We start from the raw sequence: 18,918 nt of genomic DNA on the forward strand, positions 1-18,918 counted from the left end.
GTTAATTTCCAGCATCATTATTTTGTATGGAGGTACCTGTGCTGCCATCCCCCTCTGTGAAAAATGCATATTTTATGATAGGCTTTTGGCAAATGTTACAATGAATGTTATATGTGTAATGTTAGAAAGTTATGCTGTATGAATTCTTTTAAGTAGTGTGTTAAATATAGTTTTGGGTTACAACATAATGTTAAAATAGAAACTCTGCAATGTAAGATTTGTTACAAGCTCAAGCAAAAAAATGAGATAATCAAGAAACTCTTCACACAGAGATGTCAGTGAAGGGAGCCCATTAAAAGTTACAGCCTCCTTATCAGAAAAAACATTCTTCCACCTTCCCTCTGTGTTTTTAGAACCAACAAGATTAAAAAGAAGTTGACAAAAACCAAAAAAAGTTCTTAATTTGCAAAGAATTTATGCATCATGTATGAAATATATGAATATGCAACAGGCTGTTGCTTTTAAGGGTTATTCCTTTGTTCACAAGGGATGCTTTTCATGACTTAGTGTCCGAGAGCATCCAGACATCCGTAATTCTTTGCTTTTTATTGTCTTGCAATTGTCCTAACTCTAAACCTTATTACTCTAATTATATTACTATTTTTATAACCATTTTATTATTATTAAAATTTGAAAATTTTAAAAACTAAGTGATTGGCATTTTTCACACCCCCTCAAGGGGACCTGCCCCGATATCAATGGGGCAAATGGTGGGCAGTGGGGAGCAATGAGTCCCAGAGATATTAAGGTGGGATGTAATATATGATTTAGAATAAATTCGTGCTCAGGACTAAAAATACAGTATCCTTTTTAATGGAACCAAGTGATGGGAAAGAGCAACATACACAAGATGAATTCCAGTCTCAAAAGATGGTAATTCTGAAGGATTATTCTGCCTAGAAGATATGCTTTGAATGATAAGATAAATATTCATTTCCAGAACAAGATGCTTGAGGGGGTTACCATCTAACAGAATTTCAGCAGAGTATTCTGGGAAAACCTCTGTTTAGAAGCACCACAAGAAAAAAACGTGCATGAAAATGTGAAAAAGGACAAAAGGAAAACAGGAGGACCCTCCAGAATCCTGTTAAGTCTAGAAAGAGTATAAAAAACCCTCCAAACCTCCCTGAGCAGCCAAACAAAAACGCCCCCCTGTTGGAAATTGTTAGAGATGCACATTATATGATTGGTTTTTTGCATATATTAAAATGAATACTGTATGTGTAATGTTGGGAAGTTATGCTGTATTAATCTCTTAAATAGTGTGGTAAATATAGTTTTTAGGGCATAGCATAATATTAAAATAGAAACTATGTGATGTAAGTTACTTTTTGTAACTATCTTGAGGAATGGATAAGACAAACAAGAAATTATTTGCATGTAGACAACAGCAACAAGACATCAAAATCCAGAGAATTATTGCCCATGTATGGGGACTGTTCAGACTTCTTCCAGATTTCTAGGAGCCAAGAAATTGATTTACAAGATGAAAGGGGGGCAGAAACTAAGCAGAAGACATCCTTTGTTTGAAAAAAAAAAAAATTGAATAATGTATAAGATATATGAATATGCAACAGGCTATTGCTTTTAGCAAGGTGTGCTTTTGTGGCTTAGCACCCAAGAGCATCTGGACGTCCATAATTCTTTGCTTTTTATTGTCCTGTATTGTTCTAACTCTGATTGTCCAAGTTCTTATTGCTCTAATTTTTACTACTATTTTTACAACTATTTTATTACTGTTAAACTTTTAAAATTTTAAAACAAGTGATTGGCATTTTTCACTGAAATGACACAACTTTCCTAATTAGTTTTTAATTAATTGTGATAACTACTTGTAAGCAGTGCTGACTTTTAGCTGGCACAAGTTAAAACTTCTTCACAGACTCTTACTTCCATTTTGATCATTAAATCACTGAAACCTTGAGTTTGTTAAAGCTGACCCTGACAAGTTTCAATCAAGCCAAAGGGAACTGAAGGTTGGACATCTGGGATCTCAAATTTATGGTCCTTTAAGGACAGTAAGAAGAAGATACAGAGGAGATTGAGGCCTGAAAAAGACAAAAAAAGGATGATAAAAGAACTAAGGAATGTGGCCCAGCTTAGCATGAAGAGTAAGAAATCAATGACCAATAGTGGACAGAATGCTAATCAATAAAAAGCATTATTAGAACCCATGACCACTAATTTCTTTGTTAAAGATGTGTAAATAAATGAAAACATTTTGTATTGATGTGGAGGCTGGAGCTCTGTCAGCCACACACAAACCCTGGCTGAGTTTAAACAAAGCGACCCCTGACTTGCCAACACCACAAAAACAGTGGTAGAGACAAATTTGGAGGATTTTGGTAACTCCCCCACCCCTCTGAGCGCTCCCTCTCTTTCCCTCCCAGTTATTCCTGACAGAATTACTAATTAATAATTTATAATTAATTATTAGGTTATTTAATTATCCAGCTTTTTCCTCACTGCAAATTCATTTATTAAGGGAGTCACAAGCAACACACACTGGGGGCAAAGGTGGAGGGAGAAGAAGGAGGAAGAAGAGGAAGCAGATGAAGAGGAGGAAGAGGAGGAGGAAGAGGAGGAAGAGGAGGCCCGGCTACGGCGCGAAGTGCCACCACTGGAAGGCGAAGGGCCGGCGCTGGACGCAGGTGCCGCAGCGCACCTCGCCCAGGCTGCCGTGGTACGAGGCCACGTCCTCCAGGAAGAGGCAGCGCAGCCCCAGCGGCTCCAGCAGCGCGCGGATCCGCCGCTCCAGGCAGCACTCGCCGCCCGCCACCGGGCCAAACGGCTTGGGGATGCCCAGGTCCTTGGCCAGCACCATCATGGTGACCTGTGGGGTGACACCAGGGGTCAGTGGCATCAGAATGGGGGTGCCCAAGGGCTTGGGGATGCCCAGATTGATCATGGTGACCTTTGGGGTGACACCAAGGGGGACATTGGCATCAGAATGTCAAGGGCTTGGGGATGCCCAGATTGATCATGGTGACCTGCAGGGTGACACCAGGGGACAGTGCCATCAGAATGGGTGACACTGAAGGGCTTAGGGATGTCCAGGTCCCTGGCCAGGTCGATCATGGTGACCTGTGGGGTGACACCAAGGGGATGCTGGCATCATAATGGATGACACACTTGGGGATGCCCAGATCATGGTGACCTGTGGGTGACACCAGTAGTGTTGGGATGGATGAAACCAAAGAACTGACACTCATCACCTTCCTACACCCTCCTCAGCACCTCTTTTTGCAGCTGCCCTCCCTCAGGATTCCAGATCCAACAGAATTCCCCCTTTTTTATCATTAAAACACTCCTCACCCCTTGCAATTTCACCACTTTTTAAAAAAACTTCACTGCAAGCACCACAAAGCTACCAAAGCTGTGTTATACTTGTGCTTATCCATGCCTGCCTGGATATATTTCCTTTTGCCAGACAGCTGGGTTTATTTTTTGGGAAAACTTTGGGGTAAACATGCCTCTCACCTTGCAATTTCACTGCTTTGAAATGGTTTTGCCTCAAAACCCCAAAGCCACTAAGCTGTGTTAGACTTGTGTTGATTTGATTTTTCCAGGAAAACTCTGGGGACTCATCCTGGCTGACTGAGTTGTTTTTTGGGGAGGACCCGAGGGTGGGAACCCCCCTAGGGTGGGAACCCCACCCTTACCGTGTTAGGGAAGTAGGGAACAGCTTTTCCCTGTTTGTCCAGCTTGAAGAGGGCCGGCAGGTCGATGATGTCCTCCTCCAGCAAGCCCAGCTCCTTCTTGAGGATATCCCTGTTCCAGTCGATGCAGCGCTGCAGGGGACGGAGCAGAGCTGAGAGGGGCCCAAATCCCACCGCTCCCTGTGGGGTTTGTGCCATGCCGGGGTGGTCCCTGTGATGGGGAGTGTGACCCCGGGTGTGGGATTACCTGCACGTACTGGTTCTGCTGCGCCAGGACGTCGTTGGAGAGCACCTTGTTGATGGTGACGCGCTTGGTGTCTGTCCCCGAGTACCCTAAACACGTGAAACGCCCTCAAAATGGAGCAGTGCTGGCTTGAGGTGGGGTATAGAGATGGAGAAAGCCCAAAAAGCCCAAAAAAAAGCCCCAAAAGACACAAATTCCAATTCCCTGAGCCTGGGGTGAAAGCTTGGGAAGCTGAGGGAAGGAAATCTCTGCCCATTGGAAAGAGCATTGGAAAAGTCCTGTCATCCATCTTCCTGCCCAGGGGAATCTGGTGGATTTCTCCAGAGTGTCCCCCTCCATGGGGTCACCCCTGGTATGGGGACAGCCAGAGGAACCCTTGGAGATGCAGAGACATTCTCCCAACCATGCCATGGATCAAAACCAAAATGAAAGAGAAAAATCCCATTTTTAATCTGGACAGGAGAGCTGCCACTTGTCCTGCTCTGTACTGGAGCTCCAGCATGGAGATACGGAGACCTTCTCCCAACCCTGCCATGGATCAAAACCACAATGAATGGGAAAAAAACCGGTTCTAATCCGGACAGGAGAGCTGCCAATTGTCCTGCTCCATGCTGGAGCTCCATATCCTTGGAGATATGGAGACCTTCTCCCAACCCTGCCACAAAGGGAAACCTGGTGCTAATCTAGGGAGACATGAGAGCTTCCAGTTGTCCTACTCTGTGCTGGAGCTCCATATCCTTGGAGATACAGAGACAGTCTCCCAACCATGCCACGGATCAAAACCACAGTGAAAGAGAAAAAACCCATTTTTAATCCGGACAGGAGAGTTGCCAATTGTCCTGCTCCGTGCTGGAGCTCCATATCCTTGGAGATATGGAGACCTTCTCCCAACCCTGCCATGGATCAAAACCACAATGAATGGGAAAAAACCCAGTTCTAATCCGGACAGGAGAGCTGCCAGTTGTCCTGCTCCATCCTGGAGCTCCAGCATGGAGATACGGAGACCTTCTCCCAACCCTGCCACGGATCAAAACCACAATGAAAGAGAAAAAACCATTTTTAATCCAGACAGGAGAGCTGCCAGTTGTCCTGCTCTGTACTGGACCTCCAGCATGGAGATACGGAGACCTTCTCCCAACCCTGCCACGGATCAAAACCACAATGGACGGGAAAAAACCCAGTTCTAATCTGGACAGGAGACCTTCTCCCAACCCTGCCACGGATCAAAACCACAATGAAAGGAAAACCTGGTGCTAATCTGGGGGGACATGAGAGCTGCCAGTTGTCCCGCTCCGTGCTGGAGCTCCGCTGGCATTTCCAGAGGCTCCATCCCTGGCAGCAAACATCCCCTCCACGCAGAGGCCCTTATCCCTCCCATCCCACTCGCTTTCCCGAAATAGGGCCGGAGGAGGCCGGGGGCGGCGGGCAGGCATCCCGCTGAAGGACATCCAGCGGGGAAATGTCCCCGCGCGGCCCCGGCTGTGCCACCGAGCGCTGTCCCCTTGCCTTTGAACATGGTGGCTTCTCCCTGGCCCTCCTTCTGCTTCTCGCGGAAGAGCCGGTAGCAGGCGGCCGGGCTGGCCAGCAGCATCCGGAATCGCTGTGGGAACACGGCCGGCTCAGCTGCAGCCCTGCAGAGCCCCAGGGACTCCCTTCTGCCAAAACCCGAGCTGAAACTCTTCAAATCACCAGTCTTTGCTGCTATCTAGTGCTTCGTTTAACCCATGGGCCTAAATATTCATTTTTTGAGCCATCCAGGTCAAGGCTCGGTTTCCTCAAGGGAAAAAATTTATGTGAGAAGCAGCCAAAGCCATGATAGAGTGAAGAGAAATGATCTGAGAACATGTAGGCATAAATATGCCTTTCTTTTTGAGCCACCCCGGTCAAGGTTTGGTTTCCCAGAGGGAAAAATCCATGTCAGAAGCAGGGAAAACCATGACAGAGGGAAGAGAAATGATCTGAAAACATGTGGGCATAAATATTCCTTTTGTTTTTTTGAACCATCCTGGTCAAGGCTCGGTTTCCCTGAGGGAAAAATCCATGTCAGAACCAGGAAAAGAAACGCTCTGCAAACCTCTGGGAGATGCTGAGCCACTGCAAACCCCCAGGAATCTTAAGGCTGGAATTTCTTGGATACCTTCACAGGCACTTTTCCCCTTCTATTTGCGTTCATTAATAGCTCAGCAAATCCCCTTTTTTTTTTTTTTTGTGCTCAGATCCCTCATTTTTTGGTGGGGAATGAAACCCAAGCAAACACTGTCTGGGAGTGCCAAAGGAACGAGCTCCAGGGTTTTCCCAGCGGGATCGGTGTCCCGGAGGAGGAACCGTGGGGCAACACGAAGGATCCGGGAGTACCTTTTTGTCAGAGGAGGGGACAAAGGTGACAAACTCGTTGACGTTGCCCATGGCCAGCCAGTCGGAGTAGAGCTCCACGGGGGCCTGGACGCGCTGGGCGTAGAGGAAATCCCTCACCAGCCTGGTCATCCTGCGGCCTGCGGATCTGGGGGAGAATTCCCATCAGCATCCACCCAGACACTTGGACTGAGGGAAAAATTCCTGTCAACATCTGCCTGGACACTCAGACTGGGTGGGTATTCCCATCAACATCTGCCTGGACACTCAGATTGGGGGGATATTCCCATCAACATCTGCCTGGATACTCAGATTGGGGGAAAATTCCCATCAACATCTGCCTGGATACTCAGATTGGGGGAAAATTCCCATCAACATCTGCCTGGATACTCAGATTGTGGGAAAATTCTCATCAACATCTGCCTGGACACTCACACTGGGGGAAAATTCCCATCAACATCTGCCTGGACGTTTGGACTGGTGGGATATTCCCATCAACATCTGCCTGGACACTCAGACTGGGGGAAAATTCCCATCAACATCTGCCTGGACCCTCAGATATAAATTGCCTCTGAGGTGGAGGAACTGCTCAGGCAGTGTCCGATTGACCGAATTACCCCGATTTTGGTGGTATTTCAGGGCGTTTTTTGAGGCTCTGCTCCCAGATCCATGTTTTTCCCAAATCTGTGTTCTCCCCTTTCTTACGCAGGGAAGCTGCTGCCGATGAGGATCCTTCCCAAGGGATACTCCTTGCCAGCCACGGACACGGGCGGGCTGACCTCCACGTTCCCGAAGGAGTCCAGGCTGGCTGCGGCCTCGAAGAGCGGCTCCTTGTGCACGTAGCCGAAATCGGGGCCCTGGGAAAGAGGAAATGCCCTGAGCCCCCACTGCTGCCGTGGTGTTATCCTCCTGCAGGGTGGGCGAGGACAGTGACAGCGAGGGGACAGGAAAGGGGACAGGAAAGGGGACAGGGTCGTGGAGGTGCAGGAATAATCAGGACAACCTGGGAGCAGAGCCCAGGCCTGGAGCTGGGGCCAGATCTCCTCTCATCCCACAGCCAAGGTTCCAGTGTCCATGCTAAGCCAAGGTTTAAATGTCCACATTAAGCAGGACCAGATCTCCTCATTATCCCACAGCCAAGGTTTAAATATCCACATTAAGCCAAGGTTTAAATGCCCACATTAAGCAGGACCAGATCTCCCCTGTTCTCCCCAGCCAAGGTTTAAGTGTCCACATTAAGCCAAGGTTTAAGTGTCCACATTAAGCCAAAGTTAAAGTGTCCACATTAAGCCAAGGTTTAAATGCCTACAATAAACAGGACCAGATCTCCTCTCACCCCACAGCCAAGGTTTAAGTATCCACATTAAGCCATGATTTAAGTGTCCACATTAAGCCAAGGTTTAAATGCCCACAATAAGCAGGACCAGATCTCCCCATTATCCCACAGCCAAGGTTTAAGTACCCACATTAAGCCAAGGTTTAAGTGTCCACATTAAGCCAAGGTTTAAATGCCCACATTAAGCAGGACCAGATCTCCCCATTATCCCACAGCCAAGGTTTAAGTATCTATGCTAAGCCAAGGTTTAAATGTCCACAATAAACAGGACCAGATCTCCCCTGTTCTCCCCAGCCAAGGTTTAAATGCCCACAATAAGCAGGACCAGATCTCCTCTCATCCCACAGCCAAAGTTTAAGTATCCACATTAAGCCAAGGTTTAAATGCCCACATTAAGCAGGACCAGATCTCTTCCTTATCCCACAGCCAAGGTTTAAGTATCCACATTAAGCCATGATTTAAGTGTCCACATTAAGCAGGACCAGATCTCCTCCTTATCCCACAGCCAAGGTTTAAGTATCCACATTAAGCCATGATTTAAGTGTCCACATTAAGCCAAGGTTTAAATGCCCACATTAAGCAGGACCAGATCTCCCCTGTTCTCCCCAGCCAAGGTTTAAATATCCACATTAAGCTCTGATTTAAGTGTCCACATTAAGCAGGACCAGATCTCCCCTGTTCTCCCCAGCCAAGGTTTAAGTATCCACATTAAGCCATGATTTAATTGTTCACAATAATCAGGACAAGACCTCCTCTCATCACACAGCCAAGGTTTAAGTATCCACATTAAGCAGGACCAGATTTCCCCTGTTCTCCCCAGCCAAGGTTTAAGTGTCCACATTAAGCTAATTAGACAGCCCTGAGACAAGTTCCTGGTTGGCTCTGGGAACTCCAGCCCCTGAGGGTGACTCTGCCCTGGGCTAAGAGCCATCCCAAGGGCTGCATGGCACTTAAATCCTACTTAAGGCCTGATTTCCAGAATTTACCATATCTGGGATTGGAGGAGCTGTGTGTGCAGGGGTAATTAGCGCTCGGCTCTGTGTGCCATAGCCCGAGGAAGCGTTAAAAACAGGGCAAAAGCGGCAGGGATGGGCCCAAATTCCCACTTTCCCTGCTCTCTGGTTGGAGTTGAGGCAGGCCCAGAGCGCACAGCATCCCCTGGGATGAGATCAGGTGTCTGAGAGGTTTGAGTTAAATCCCAGTCACTTATCAGGGCTGGGTTTCCATGGGGACAACCCAAATATACAGGTCGGGAGTGAGCAGGGAGACCTGGGAGTGCTTCCACCCAGAAATTCCCTTTTTAAACCGGGGCTGTTTGGAGATGCTGGGGAAGAGGGAGCACAGCTTCTCCTGAGGTTCCCCATGCGTTTTTGGGGTGCATTTCTGGGGGATGGCCGGGATCAGATCCGTTTTTCTCTGGGTGCTGAAGGAGGGCCTGAGCACCAACCACCTGCTCCTGACTAATTTCAGTTTAATAAAACCACGGAGCCCGCCTGGTTTCAACTGTCAGGGCTCTGGTTCATCCCAGGTTTGCGGGTCACATCCAAGTCCTATCAGTTCCACACTGATTTTGAGGGGATAATTCCCTCCCGTCTCCTTTTTCCCTGGCATGGGCTTCCAGGGGCTCAGGGCTTGACCCGTGCCCGGGGTGTCGGGCTAAGTATTCCTAGCTGGAAAATGAGATTGGAAAGGTCGGGCTGGGGATTAGGACAGGCTTCAAAGCAGAAATTGGAGGATAATGCCTTAGCAGCTCCCAAGGCTGAGATTCCTGCCCTAAATACGCGGCAGAGCAATTCCTAAAGAGGGCAGATCCGCACAGCCGCCCGGCGGATTCGCTGGATGAATCTGGGACTGGATGTTCCCACGCCAGGCATGAGAAATGATGGATTTCAGCCCTCCCAAAGCCCCCAGCCTTCCCCAAAGGGACAAAAGTGGGATTTGTCCTCATCTCCCATTCCTGCCAGGGCTGGTGCTGCTCCAGTGCCCGGCTGGGAGTTGAGGACAGTGACTCCGTGGCTGCCTGGGGTGTCCTGCCCTTCTCCCGTGGGGGAATTTCCAAGGAATCGCCCAATCCAGCTTTTTCCCCATGCTGGGCTTTCCCAAAACACCCCATCTCAGGCTTGTCCTTGCCCTTTTCCTCAGCCAAGGAGCCCATGGGGATGTTCTAGGTGCTGGCTGCATCACGTTCTCCTCCGAGGAGCTAAACCGACCCTCTGCTGCTTCTCTTCCCTCTCCCACTCGGAAGCTGCCGGATATTCCCAGGCAAAGAGGAGGAAAGGAAGAAGCAGCCTCCATCCTGGGATGCTGGAGGGGCAGAAATCCCATCCCAGAGCTCGGCTGGAGCCTTTCACTCCCAGGGACGCCATCTCCTCCTGTCCCCCTGGTCAGAGGGCTCCCGGAGGGCCGGGGTTGGGTGAGGCTGGATGAGGGATGAGGGTGGGAGGGAATCTCCACGCGGAGCCGCTCTGCTCTCATTTCCCAGGCAATAATCCCATGCACGGAGCCGAGGGCAAGGAGGATTTGGGAAACGGGAACGTGGGCTGGGCGTGACTCGGAACCTTCTCTCACCAGCAGCTCCTTGACGGGGAGTTGCTCCATCCCTCTCTCCCGAGGGGAGTCCAGCACCACCGGGAAGCTCTTGTGGGGAGCCTGGGTGTAGCCAAGCTCGATCTCATCCTGAGGAAGGGAGGAAATCCCACCTGGGGCACCGGCAGGGAAGGGTTTTCCCGGTTTTTGGAGCCCCCCTACCTGCATCCAGCGGTCCCCACGGTTGATGTAGCCGAAGCAAACCTTCAGTTTGCAGCCGGCCTTGGCCACCAGGCTCTGGATCTCCTTGGTGAACAGGTAGTTGTCCTTCATGCTGGAGGAAAGGAAGGAGAGGGTGGAAAGGATGGAAATTCCATTTCCAGCCCAGCCCCAGGGCTGGGGAAGCACCACCTGTACCTGCACACCAAGAGGTTGACCGGGGCCAGGGTGTTGGGGGTCATGATCCACGGCGCCACCCGGAACACCACGGTGTCGGTGAAGATCGGCGAGTGGGGGATGCCCTGAGGGAGCCAAGCAGAAATCAGGGACGTTCCCCGCACCACTCCCCCCAGACACCTTCCCCTGAGGCCATTTTTGGGATCAGGTAATGGGATCGCTCTCCGCTCTGGCACCATCCCGATCTGCTGGGTGCAGCCTCCCATCTCCCCGTCCCCGGCAGTTCCTGGAATTCCCGGGCGTTCCCGACCTCGGCCAGCGGCTCCAGGAGGCTGACGTGGATGGACACCAGCCCGGAGAAGGTCTCATCGGGGAAGCGCAGCCCTTCCACGAAGAAGTGGAGCTCGGCGGCCCCGCCGGGGTAGGGCACGGCGTGGAACAGCTTCCTGCGGCCCAGCACCTGCACGTAGCGCTGCCCGAAGAACGGATCTGCCGGGAACGGGAAAACGGGAAAGCCACGTTTATCGGGATTCCTGTTTCATCGGGATTCCTGCTTATTTCCTCGGGATTCCTGCCTGTTTCTTTGGGATTCCCGCCTGTTTCCTCAGGATTCCTGCCTGTTTCCTCGGGATTCCCGCCTGTTTCCTCAGGATTCCTGCTTGTTTCCTCGGGATTCCTGCCTGTTTCCTCGGGATTCCCACCTGTTTCCTCAGGATTCCCACCTGTTTCCTTGGGATTCCCGCCTGTTTCCTTGGGATTCCTGCCTGTTTCCTCAGGATTCCTGCTTGTTTCCTCGGGATTCCTGCCTGTTTCCTTGGGATTCCCGCCTGTTCCCTCAGGATTCCCGCCTGTTTCCTCAGGATTCCCGTCTGTTTCCTCAGGATTCCCGCCTGTTTCCTCAGGATTCCCGCCTGTTTCCTTGGGATTCCCACCTGTTTCCTCAGGATTCCTGCCTGTTTCCTCAGGATTCCCGCCTGTTTCCTCGGGATTCCCGCCTGTTTCCTCGGGATTCCCGCCTGTTTCCTTGGGATTCCCGCCTGTTTCCTTGGGATTCCCGCCTGTTTCCTCAGGATTCCCGCCTGTTTCCTTGGGATTCCTGCCTGTTTCCTTGGCATTCCTGCCTGTTTCCTCGGGATTCCCGCCTGTTTCCTCGGGATTCCCGCCTGTTTCCTTGTCAGAGTCCAGAGCATCCCTCTGGCTGCCCCAGATGACTCGAGACCCTGGCAAAGAACCCAAGAACTTTAGTATCAATTTGATTGTTTTGTTGAGGGAATCTGTTTGACGTTTCCTAATAGTTGTTTCCTCAGGATTCCTGCCTGTTTCCTGGGGATTCTTGCCTCTTTCCTTGGGATTCCCACTTCTTTCATCAGGATTCCTGCATCTTTCCTTGGGATTCCCACCTCTTTCCTTGGGATTCCCATCTCTTTCCTTGGGATTCCCATCTCTTTCCTTGGGATTCCCACCTGTTTCCTCAGGATTCCCACCTCTTTCCTTGGGATTCCCACCTCTTTCTTCAGGATATTCTCGCCTGTTTCCTCAGGATTTCTCTCTCTTTCTTCAGGATTTGCATCTGTTTCCTTGGGATTCCCACCTGTTTCCTCAGGATTCCTGCCTGTTTCCTTGGGATTCCCTCCTTTCTCCTCGGGATTCCCTCCTGTTTCCTCTGGCAAGGAGCTCCCCTGCTCCCGCTGTGTTGGGTTTCCATGGGGATAACCCAAAAATACAGGTCAAAAAGTGAGCAGGGAGACCTGGGCGTGCTTCCCCGCAAAAATTCCCTTTTTAAACCGAGACTGTTTGGAGAGGCTGGGGAAGAGAGATCACAGCTTCTCCTGAGGCTCCCCGTGCGTTTTTGGGGTGCATTTCTGGGGGATCAGATCCCCCAGATCTCAGAGGAGATCCAGCTGTGACAGGCACCCTGAAGCAGGATTTGAGGGGTTTGGAATTTTGTCATGGACAAGAGGGATGAGGGAAAATGTCTCAGCCTTTCCTCAGCTGGAGCAGCCTTGGGAAGTGTTTTCATGGAGTTTCTGCTCCTCCACAGGAGGACAATGTCCCAAGCTCCCCCTGCACGGAGGGACGAGCCCGAGCTCCTCCACAACACATTCCTGGCTGGGTGAGGGATTTCATTCCCAGAAAATAAATCCTGGTGCCACAGTGAGGAATGAGGAGGGGGTGTGCTCTGGAGTGTGCTGCCAGTGTGGAGAAAGCAGCTGAGTGACCCCCGGTTTAACACCCCAGCCCTGCTGGCAGCTGGAACTATTCCATTTTCTGAAAACATCCCTATTTTTCTCTCTATTTATCCTTATTTTTAATAGAAATTATGCCATTTTCTGAAGAAACATCCCAATTCATCCCTTTACCCCCTCTTTGTTTACCCCACCAGGAGTAAGAAACACTGGGGAAGCAGGAACCAGAAAGACAAATAATTTAAAAACAGGAAAACAGAAAGAAACCCAAACCACAAGAAGTTTGCAGCAGTGGGCTCTGTGTCCCAGCACTTCCTGAGATTTATTCTCCCTCTTTTTACCCCAAAACAGAGCCAGCAGCTCTGGGCAGGGATAGCCTCACATCCCTGGGCTCTCCTGGAGCCGGGAGATGGAGCTGAACTCACCCAGTGGGAGGAAAATGAGCCAAAAGCATTCACCATTCTCTTGGTGAAAGCATTCTCTGGCACCATTTTCACTTCCCAGTTCCTGCAGCTGAAGATTTCGGTTCTCAGGAAGTCAAAAAAAAAGTTATTTGTATTTAAATCCTCCTTTTTTTAAAACCACACCGGGCTGCCACCCCTTTGCTGCATGGCTTTGTGTCTCCCTCTGCTTGTCCGTCCCCAGAGTTTTCCACGGGATGGAAAAGAAGGAAAAATGAGGGGAAATGGGGGAAAAAATGGGGTGACAATGGGGGAGAAATGGGGGGAAATGTGGGAAAATGGGGGGGAAATGGGGGGGAATGGGGAGGTAAATGGGGGGAAGGGGGAAAAATGGGGGAAATGGGGGGAAATGGGGGGGGGGAAATGGGGAGGGAAATTCAGGGAAATGTGGGAGAAATGGGGGGAAATGTGGGAAAATGGGGGGAAAATGGGGGGAAATGGGGTGAAAATGGGGGGAAATGGGGGGAAATGGGGGGAAATAGGGGGAAAATGGGGGGAAAATGGGGGGGAAATGGGGTGAAAATGGGGGAGAAATGGGGGGAAATGTGGGAAAATGGCGGGGGGGAAATGGGGGGGAAATGGGGGAATGGGGGGGGAATAGGGGGAAATGTGGGAAAATAGGGGGAAATGGGGGGAAATGGGGGGGATGGGGGGAAATGGGGGGAAATGGGGAGAATGGGGGGGGAAATGGGGGGAAATGGTGGGAAATCGGGGAAATTGGGGAAAATGGGGGAAAATGGGGGAAAATGGGGAAAATTGAGGGGAAATGGGGGAAAAATGGGGGGGAAATGGGGGGGAAATGGGGGGGAAATGGGGAAGGAGCACTGGGGGCATGGTCTGAGGAGCACGGAGAGGACAACATCAGCAATGGGAAGGAAAGGGCTTGTGGGGACCTCAAAATCATCAGGGAGGAAGAGGAAGGGGGAGAGGAAGGAGGGGAAAAGGAGGAGAGGAAGAGGAGGAAAGGAAGGAAGAGGAAGAGGAGAAAAGGAGAAAAGGAGAAAAGGAGAAAAGGAGAAAAGGAGAAAAGGAGAAAAGGAGAAAAGGAGAAAAGGAGAAAAGGAGAAAAGGAGAAAAGGAGAAAAAGAGAAAAGGAGAAAAGGAGAAAAAGAGAAAAGGAGAAAAGGAGAAAAGGAGAAAAGGAAGATGGGGCAGAAAAGGAAAGGGGAGAGAAGGAAGGGGAAGAGGAGGAAGGGGGAGAGGAGGAAGAGGCAGAGCAGGAGGTGAGGAAGGCCTTACTCTGCACATGGAAGACCCCAACTTTGTCAGCGTCACTGACAGAAATGGAGAGGATGATTTCGTAGCCCCGGGGCAGGCGCTGGGGCCCCTCTGTCCTCAGCACCATCTGAGCCATGTCCAGCAAATCTGGGGGCAAAAAAAGCAAATCAGACCCGAGACACCCGCTCCTCCCTCTCCACCAGCCTGGGCACCCTGGAAAACCAGAGCTGGCACCTCGTGGGCTGTCACCCAAATGCCCTTTTCCCGTCCCTTCTCCCTGCCCGCCGTGCCCTCGGAGTGTCACGGGACCGGCTCCGCGTGGGTTGGGTTTTCCAGGAACGCGTGGGTGGATTCCTGGCTGCCGGCCTCGCGCCTCGCCCCGCGCTCCTCTCACCTGCGCGGAGCATCCCCGGCCCGTGCTGCGCCCGCCCTGGAACCTCAGCCCTTCCCCGGACTCCAGTGGGTTGGCACGGCGTTAATTCCACAGAAATCGCCACGTGGGAAGCTGGCTCAGCAGCTGGTGGGGAGCAGCTGGGTCCTGGGCTGGTCCTGGGCTGGTCCTGGGCTGGTCCTGGGCTTGGTCCCTCTCCGGGAAGGTCACAGAGAGGGGACAATGGGGATTTTGGGGACAGGGGGTTTGGGGAGCCGTTACCTTCCCTGCTGAACACCGGCTCGCTGTCGCAGTCGGAGGGCGGGATGAAGGGGAACTCCTTGTCACAGCTGACCAGCAGGATGGCCCCGTGTCCCTCCGGTCCCCAGGCCCAGCTCGCCTAAAGCACCCCTGGGGTTCAGCGGGCTCAGGACTCACCGAGCCCGTGGATTTTCTGGGTGGGGAAGGCCGGGTACCTTGTTGGGGCTGTTCTTTTCCACCACTCCATCCCGATCCGCGTCCACGTCCAGAGAGATCCCTGTGGGGACAGAGCCACCTCACCCCTGGGCACGGTGAGGGGGTCGGGTGCCAAACCCCCAGAACCAGCAGATCTGGCTCTGCCATCCCCATCCCTGCCCCTGCTCCCAGCACCAGGGGAGAGGGACAAATTCCAGGAGCTCCAGACTCACCAACGCCAGTGAGGAACACCCCGGCTTGGTTGATGGGCTTCCCTCCCTCTGCGTAGAAGCTGACGGTGACCTGCAAACCCCAAACCCCACGTTGGGGCGGGACATTCCCCCTCCGCGGAGGTCCCGTATGGGATTCTTTAAAGTCAGAGGGTTTGGGGCACATTGCGAGGGGCAGGCCTCAGAGACAGCAGGGTGGTGGTTAAAGCTAAGCAGTAGCTATAAGATTTGTCAGCAAAAAAAGTGTACGAGAAGAAAGGACAAATAGAACAATGGTCTGTGTATTAACGCTTAGGTAGAATAAATTCCTAAGTTGCAGAAAAGTGTATCTGGTGAGATATTAGGAAAGTCTAAGTTTAATAATGGAGCTCTGTGCGTTGTACCTTGAGGCTTACAAGCAAGTTTTATATTCAAAATAAGCAAGCATTGTTTTAACCAAAGGTACGTGTGCTTATAGTGATTAGATAGAACTACTGTCAATGTGCTTTTGCTTTGTGTGCCTGGTCATAAAGTTTATAAAGTAAGTTGTAACATTAAGTTCTTAGTCTGTTGCCTGGATGTGAGCTACTAACATCTTCCCATTGTCGTCACCATACGATGAGACTAAAAAATAAACAACTCAAAACGCATACCACAACAATCCCATCCCGTCCATAACTCACAAATAACCCCCAACCAACAACAGTCCCGCTCCCGGGATCCTGCTGCTCACCTTGTTGTCGTTGACCTCGGAGCTGGCGCGGCTCATGCTGAACCTCAGCACCGTCCCCTCGTCCAGCGGCCACCGCGCGCCAGCGCCGGACACGGGCTCGGGCTCGGCGCGGCCGCGGAACAGCACGTCCACGCTGACCCCCTCCGTGTGCTTCACGCCGAACGCCACGGCCCCGGCGGGGGCCGCCCTGCCAGAAACACCCGGAATTCTCAGGGATGTGCAGGCCCAGCGCGGTGTTCCCGCTGGGATTCGCGCCACTGCCCCGAGCACGGCCAAGACTGGACACACCGGCGTGTCCACGCTGACCGCTGGCACCTTCCTGCCCTGCTCCTGCCTGGGAACTGGAATTACCCCGGGTTTAGGCCCGGCTTAGCCCCGTGAGTGTTTGCAGCCATCGCTGTGGGTAAGGATTTGCAATAATCCCAAATAACCCGGGCTTGCACTTCTTTGGAGAAATCCCTGTTTATTTTCCAGCATGGTTTATAAACTCCCCAACACACTGTGGCCATCCCCCCGAGATGGTTTTCCACGGAAAACTCTCATTTTTGGGGGGATTTTATCCAGTCCCAAAGCTGTCAGTGCTGCCCTGCTCCCAGTCTGATGTGCCCTTGCTCTTCCCCTCTCCTGGCTCCTTTTCCCGAAATTCCCTGCCTTTCTAGGTTATTATTTATGGGTTCTTTGCCCTGACACCCGAGACCTCGCGTTGATCGGGTTTCTCGGATGCCGCCGGTCCCACCAAACCCGCACCCTTGGCGAGGGGGGAGGAAATCCGAGCGCTCCTTTGCGCCCGCCTGGGTGTTCCTTAAATCCTTCAATTGCTTTTAATTACACATGGAAAAACTGGTTTGGTTTCCTGGTTCCTTGGATCTGGGGATCCCGCTGGGAAGGGATTTGGCCTGGAGAGGTGCCAGGGGAGCTGGAGCTGCGCTGCTTGGCTTGAATATCAAGGCTGGGATTTGCAACAGCAGCACCGACCAGAATCCAGCCTGGAATGAGCTTTTCACCTTCTTTTTCCCTTAAGGGGAACGATTATCCCAAAGTTCAGCGTTGGGTTTGTTTTAGGGGAAGTGGGGTTGGCGCTGTGGGGATTTCCCACTTTTCCCAAGGTTTTGGTCAAGAGATTTTGTGTTCTTCCCTTCCTGCTCATCCCTCTGCCCTCCTCACCTCCCCGAGGCGCCCCTGGATCTGCTGAGCCCAGCGGGTCAGAGCTGCTGTGGGCTGGGGTAAATACAGCTTTGGGATGTCCAAAGCTTTCCAGGGATTCCTGCAGCTCAAAAAGCCCGGGAGGGTTTTGCCCACAAATTGCATCAAAACGGTGTCGGGGCTGTGGGGTTTGGGAAGGCAGAGGGAAAAAAGAAGACTGGGGATTCCCAGAGGGATAAACAGGAGGGAAAGGTGAGGAGGAAGAGAAGTTTTGGGGGGTCTCACTCATCTGTGGACATCAGTGTAGCTGCCCAGCAGCTGTGGGGTTTGGGAAAGCAGGAAGAAAAAGGAGGAGCAGGGATTCCCAGAGGGATAAACAGAGGGAAAACAAGGATGAAAGGAAATTTTAAGGGTCTCTCTCACCTACGGACATCAGCGTGGATGTGGCTGCCCAGCAGCTGTGGGGTTTGGGAAAACAGGAGGAAAAGCAGGAGCAGGGATTTATAGGAAGGGAAATGAGGAGCAGGGATTTGCAGAAGGAAAAACGAGGGTTTTCTGTGAAAAACTCTCATTTTTGGGGGGATTTTATCCAGTCCCGAAGCTGTCAGTGCTGCCCTGCTCCCAGTCCGATGTGCCCTTGCTCTTCCCCTCTCCTGGCTCCTTTTCCCGAAATTCCCTGCCTTTCTAGGTTATTATTTATGGGTTCTTGCCCTCCCCAGAGGGCAAAACAGGGTTGAAAGGTGAGCAGAAAGGTGGAGCAGGAGGAGGAAAGGAGGTTTTGTGGGGGTCCCTCTCACCCATGGACATCAATGTGGATGTGGCTGCCCAGCAGCTGTGGGGTTTGGGAAAACAGGAGGAAAAGCAGGAGCAGGGATTTGTAGGAAGGGAAATGAGGAGCAGGGATTTGCAGAAGGAAAAACGAGGAGCAGGCATTCCCAGAGGGCAAAACAGGGTTGAAAGGTGAGCAGAAAGGTGGAGCAGGAGGAAAGGAGGTTTTGTGGGGGTCCCTCTCGCCCATGGACATCTGCATGGACGTGGCTGCCCAGCAGCCGTGGGGTTTGGGAAAGCAGGAGGAGAAATGAGGGAAGGAAAAGCAGGGGGGAAGGTGGAAGAGGAGCAGGAGAAAGGGAAGTTTTGGGGTCCCTCTCACCCGAAGACGTCGGCGCGGACGTGGCCGCCCAGCACGCACAGGGCCTCGATGCGGTTGCCGTGCTGCAGCCGCAGCGTGCGGGGCTCGCCCGGCATCTCCCCGGCCATGGGCACCGGCACCGGCCCCGGGAGCTGCCCCGGAGCTGCCCCGCCGAGCCCTCGCCGCCGCCGCCGCTGCTCCTTCCCCCGGCCCGGCCGCCCTCCTCCTCCTCCTCCCGGCGGGGCTCACGGGGCTGGGATGGCGATGGGACTGAGGGGGCGGCTGGGCTGGACCTGTGAGAGCTCGGAACGTGATCCGGGGGAGGCAGGGACAGGGGGGACAGCGGGGGACAGCGGGGGACAGGGAGGGATGGGCAGGGAGGGACAGGGATGGACGGACAGGGATGGACAGAGAGGGATGGACAGAGATGGACATGGAGGGAGGGACAGGGATGGTCAGGGAGAGATGGACAGAGTGGGATGGAGAAGGAGGGATGGACA

At 52.1% G+C, this 18,918-nt stretch overlaps 1 protein-coding gene across 1 annotated transcript; it reads right to left on the minus strand.

Annotated features, from left to right (window-relative positions):
• Window positions 1-1,849: 1,849 nt before the first annotated feature.
• On the minus strand, window positions 1,850-18,768 carry LOC115498011 (protein-arginine deiminase type-2). Its single transcript, XM_030289340.4, has 16 exons — window positions 18,440-18,768; window positions 16,147-16,333; window positions 15,438-15,507; window positions 15,225-15,286; window positions 15,031-15,148; window positions 14,400-14,525; window positions 10,824-11,002; window positions 10,535-10,638; window positions 10,340-10,451; window positions 10,160-10,267; window positions 6,961-7,112; window positions 6,259-6,403; window positions 5,410-5,503; window positions 3,907-3,992; window positions 3,663-3,791; window positions 1,850-2,833 (listed from the first exon to the last, which is right to left on the minus strand). The coding sequence occupies exons 1-16, from the start codon at window positions 18,544-18,546 to the stop codon at window positions 2,600-2,602; spliced, it is 2,013 nt and encodes a 670-aa protein (XP_030145200.4). The 5' UTR covers window positions 18,547-18,768; the 3' UTR covers window positions 1,850-2,599.
• Between the last annotated feature and the right edge of the window lie 150 nt (window positions 18,769-18,918).

Source organism: Taeniopygia guttata, chromosome 21, assembly GCF_048771995.1.
Source record: "Taeniopygia guttata chromosome 21, bTaeGut7.mat, whole genome shotgun sequence".
NCBI lineage: Eukaryota > Metazoa > Chordata > Aves > Passeriformes > Estrildidae > Taeniopygia > Taeniopygia guttata.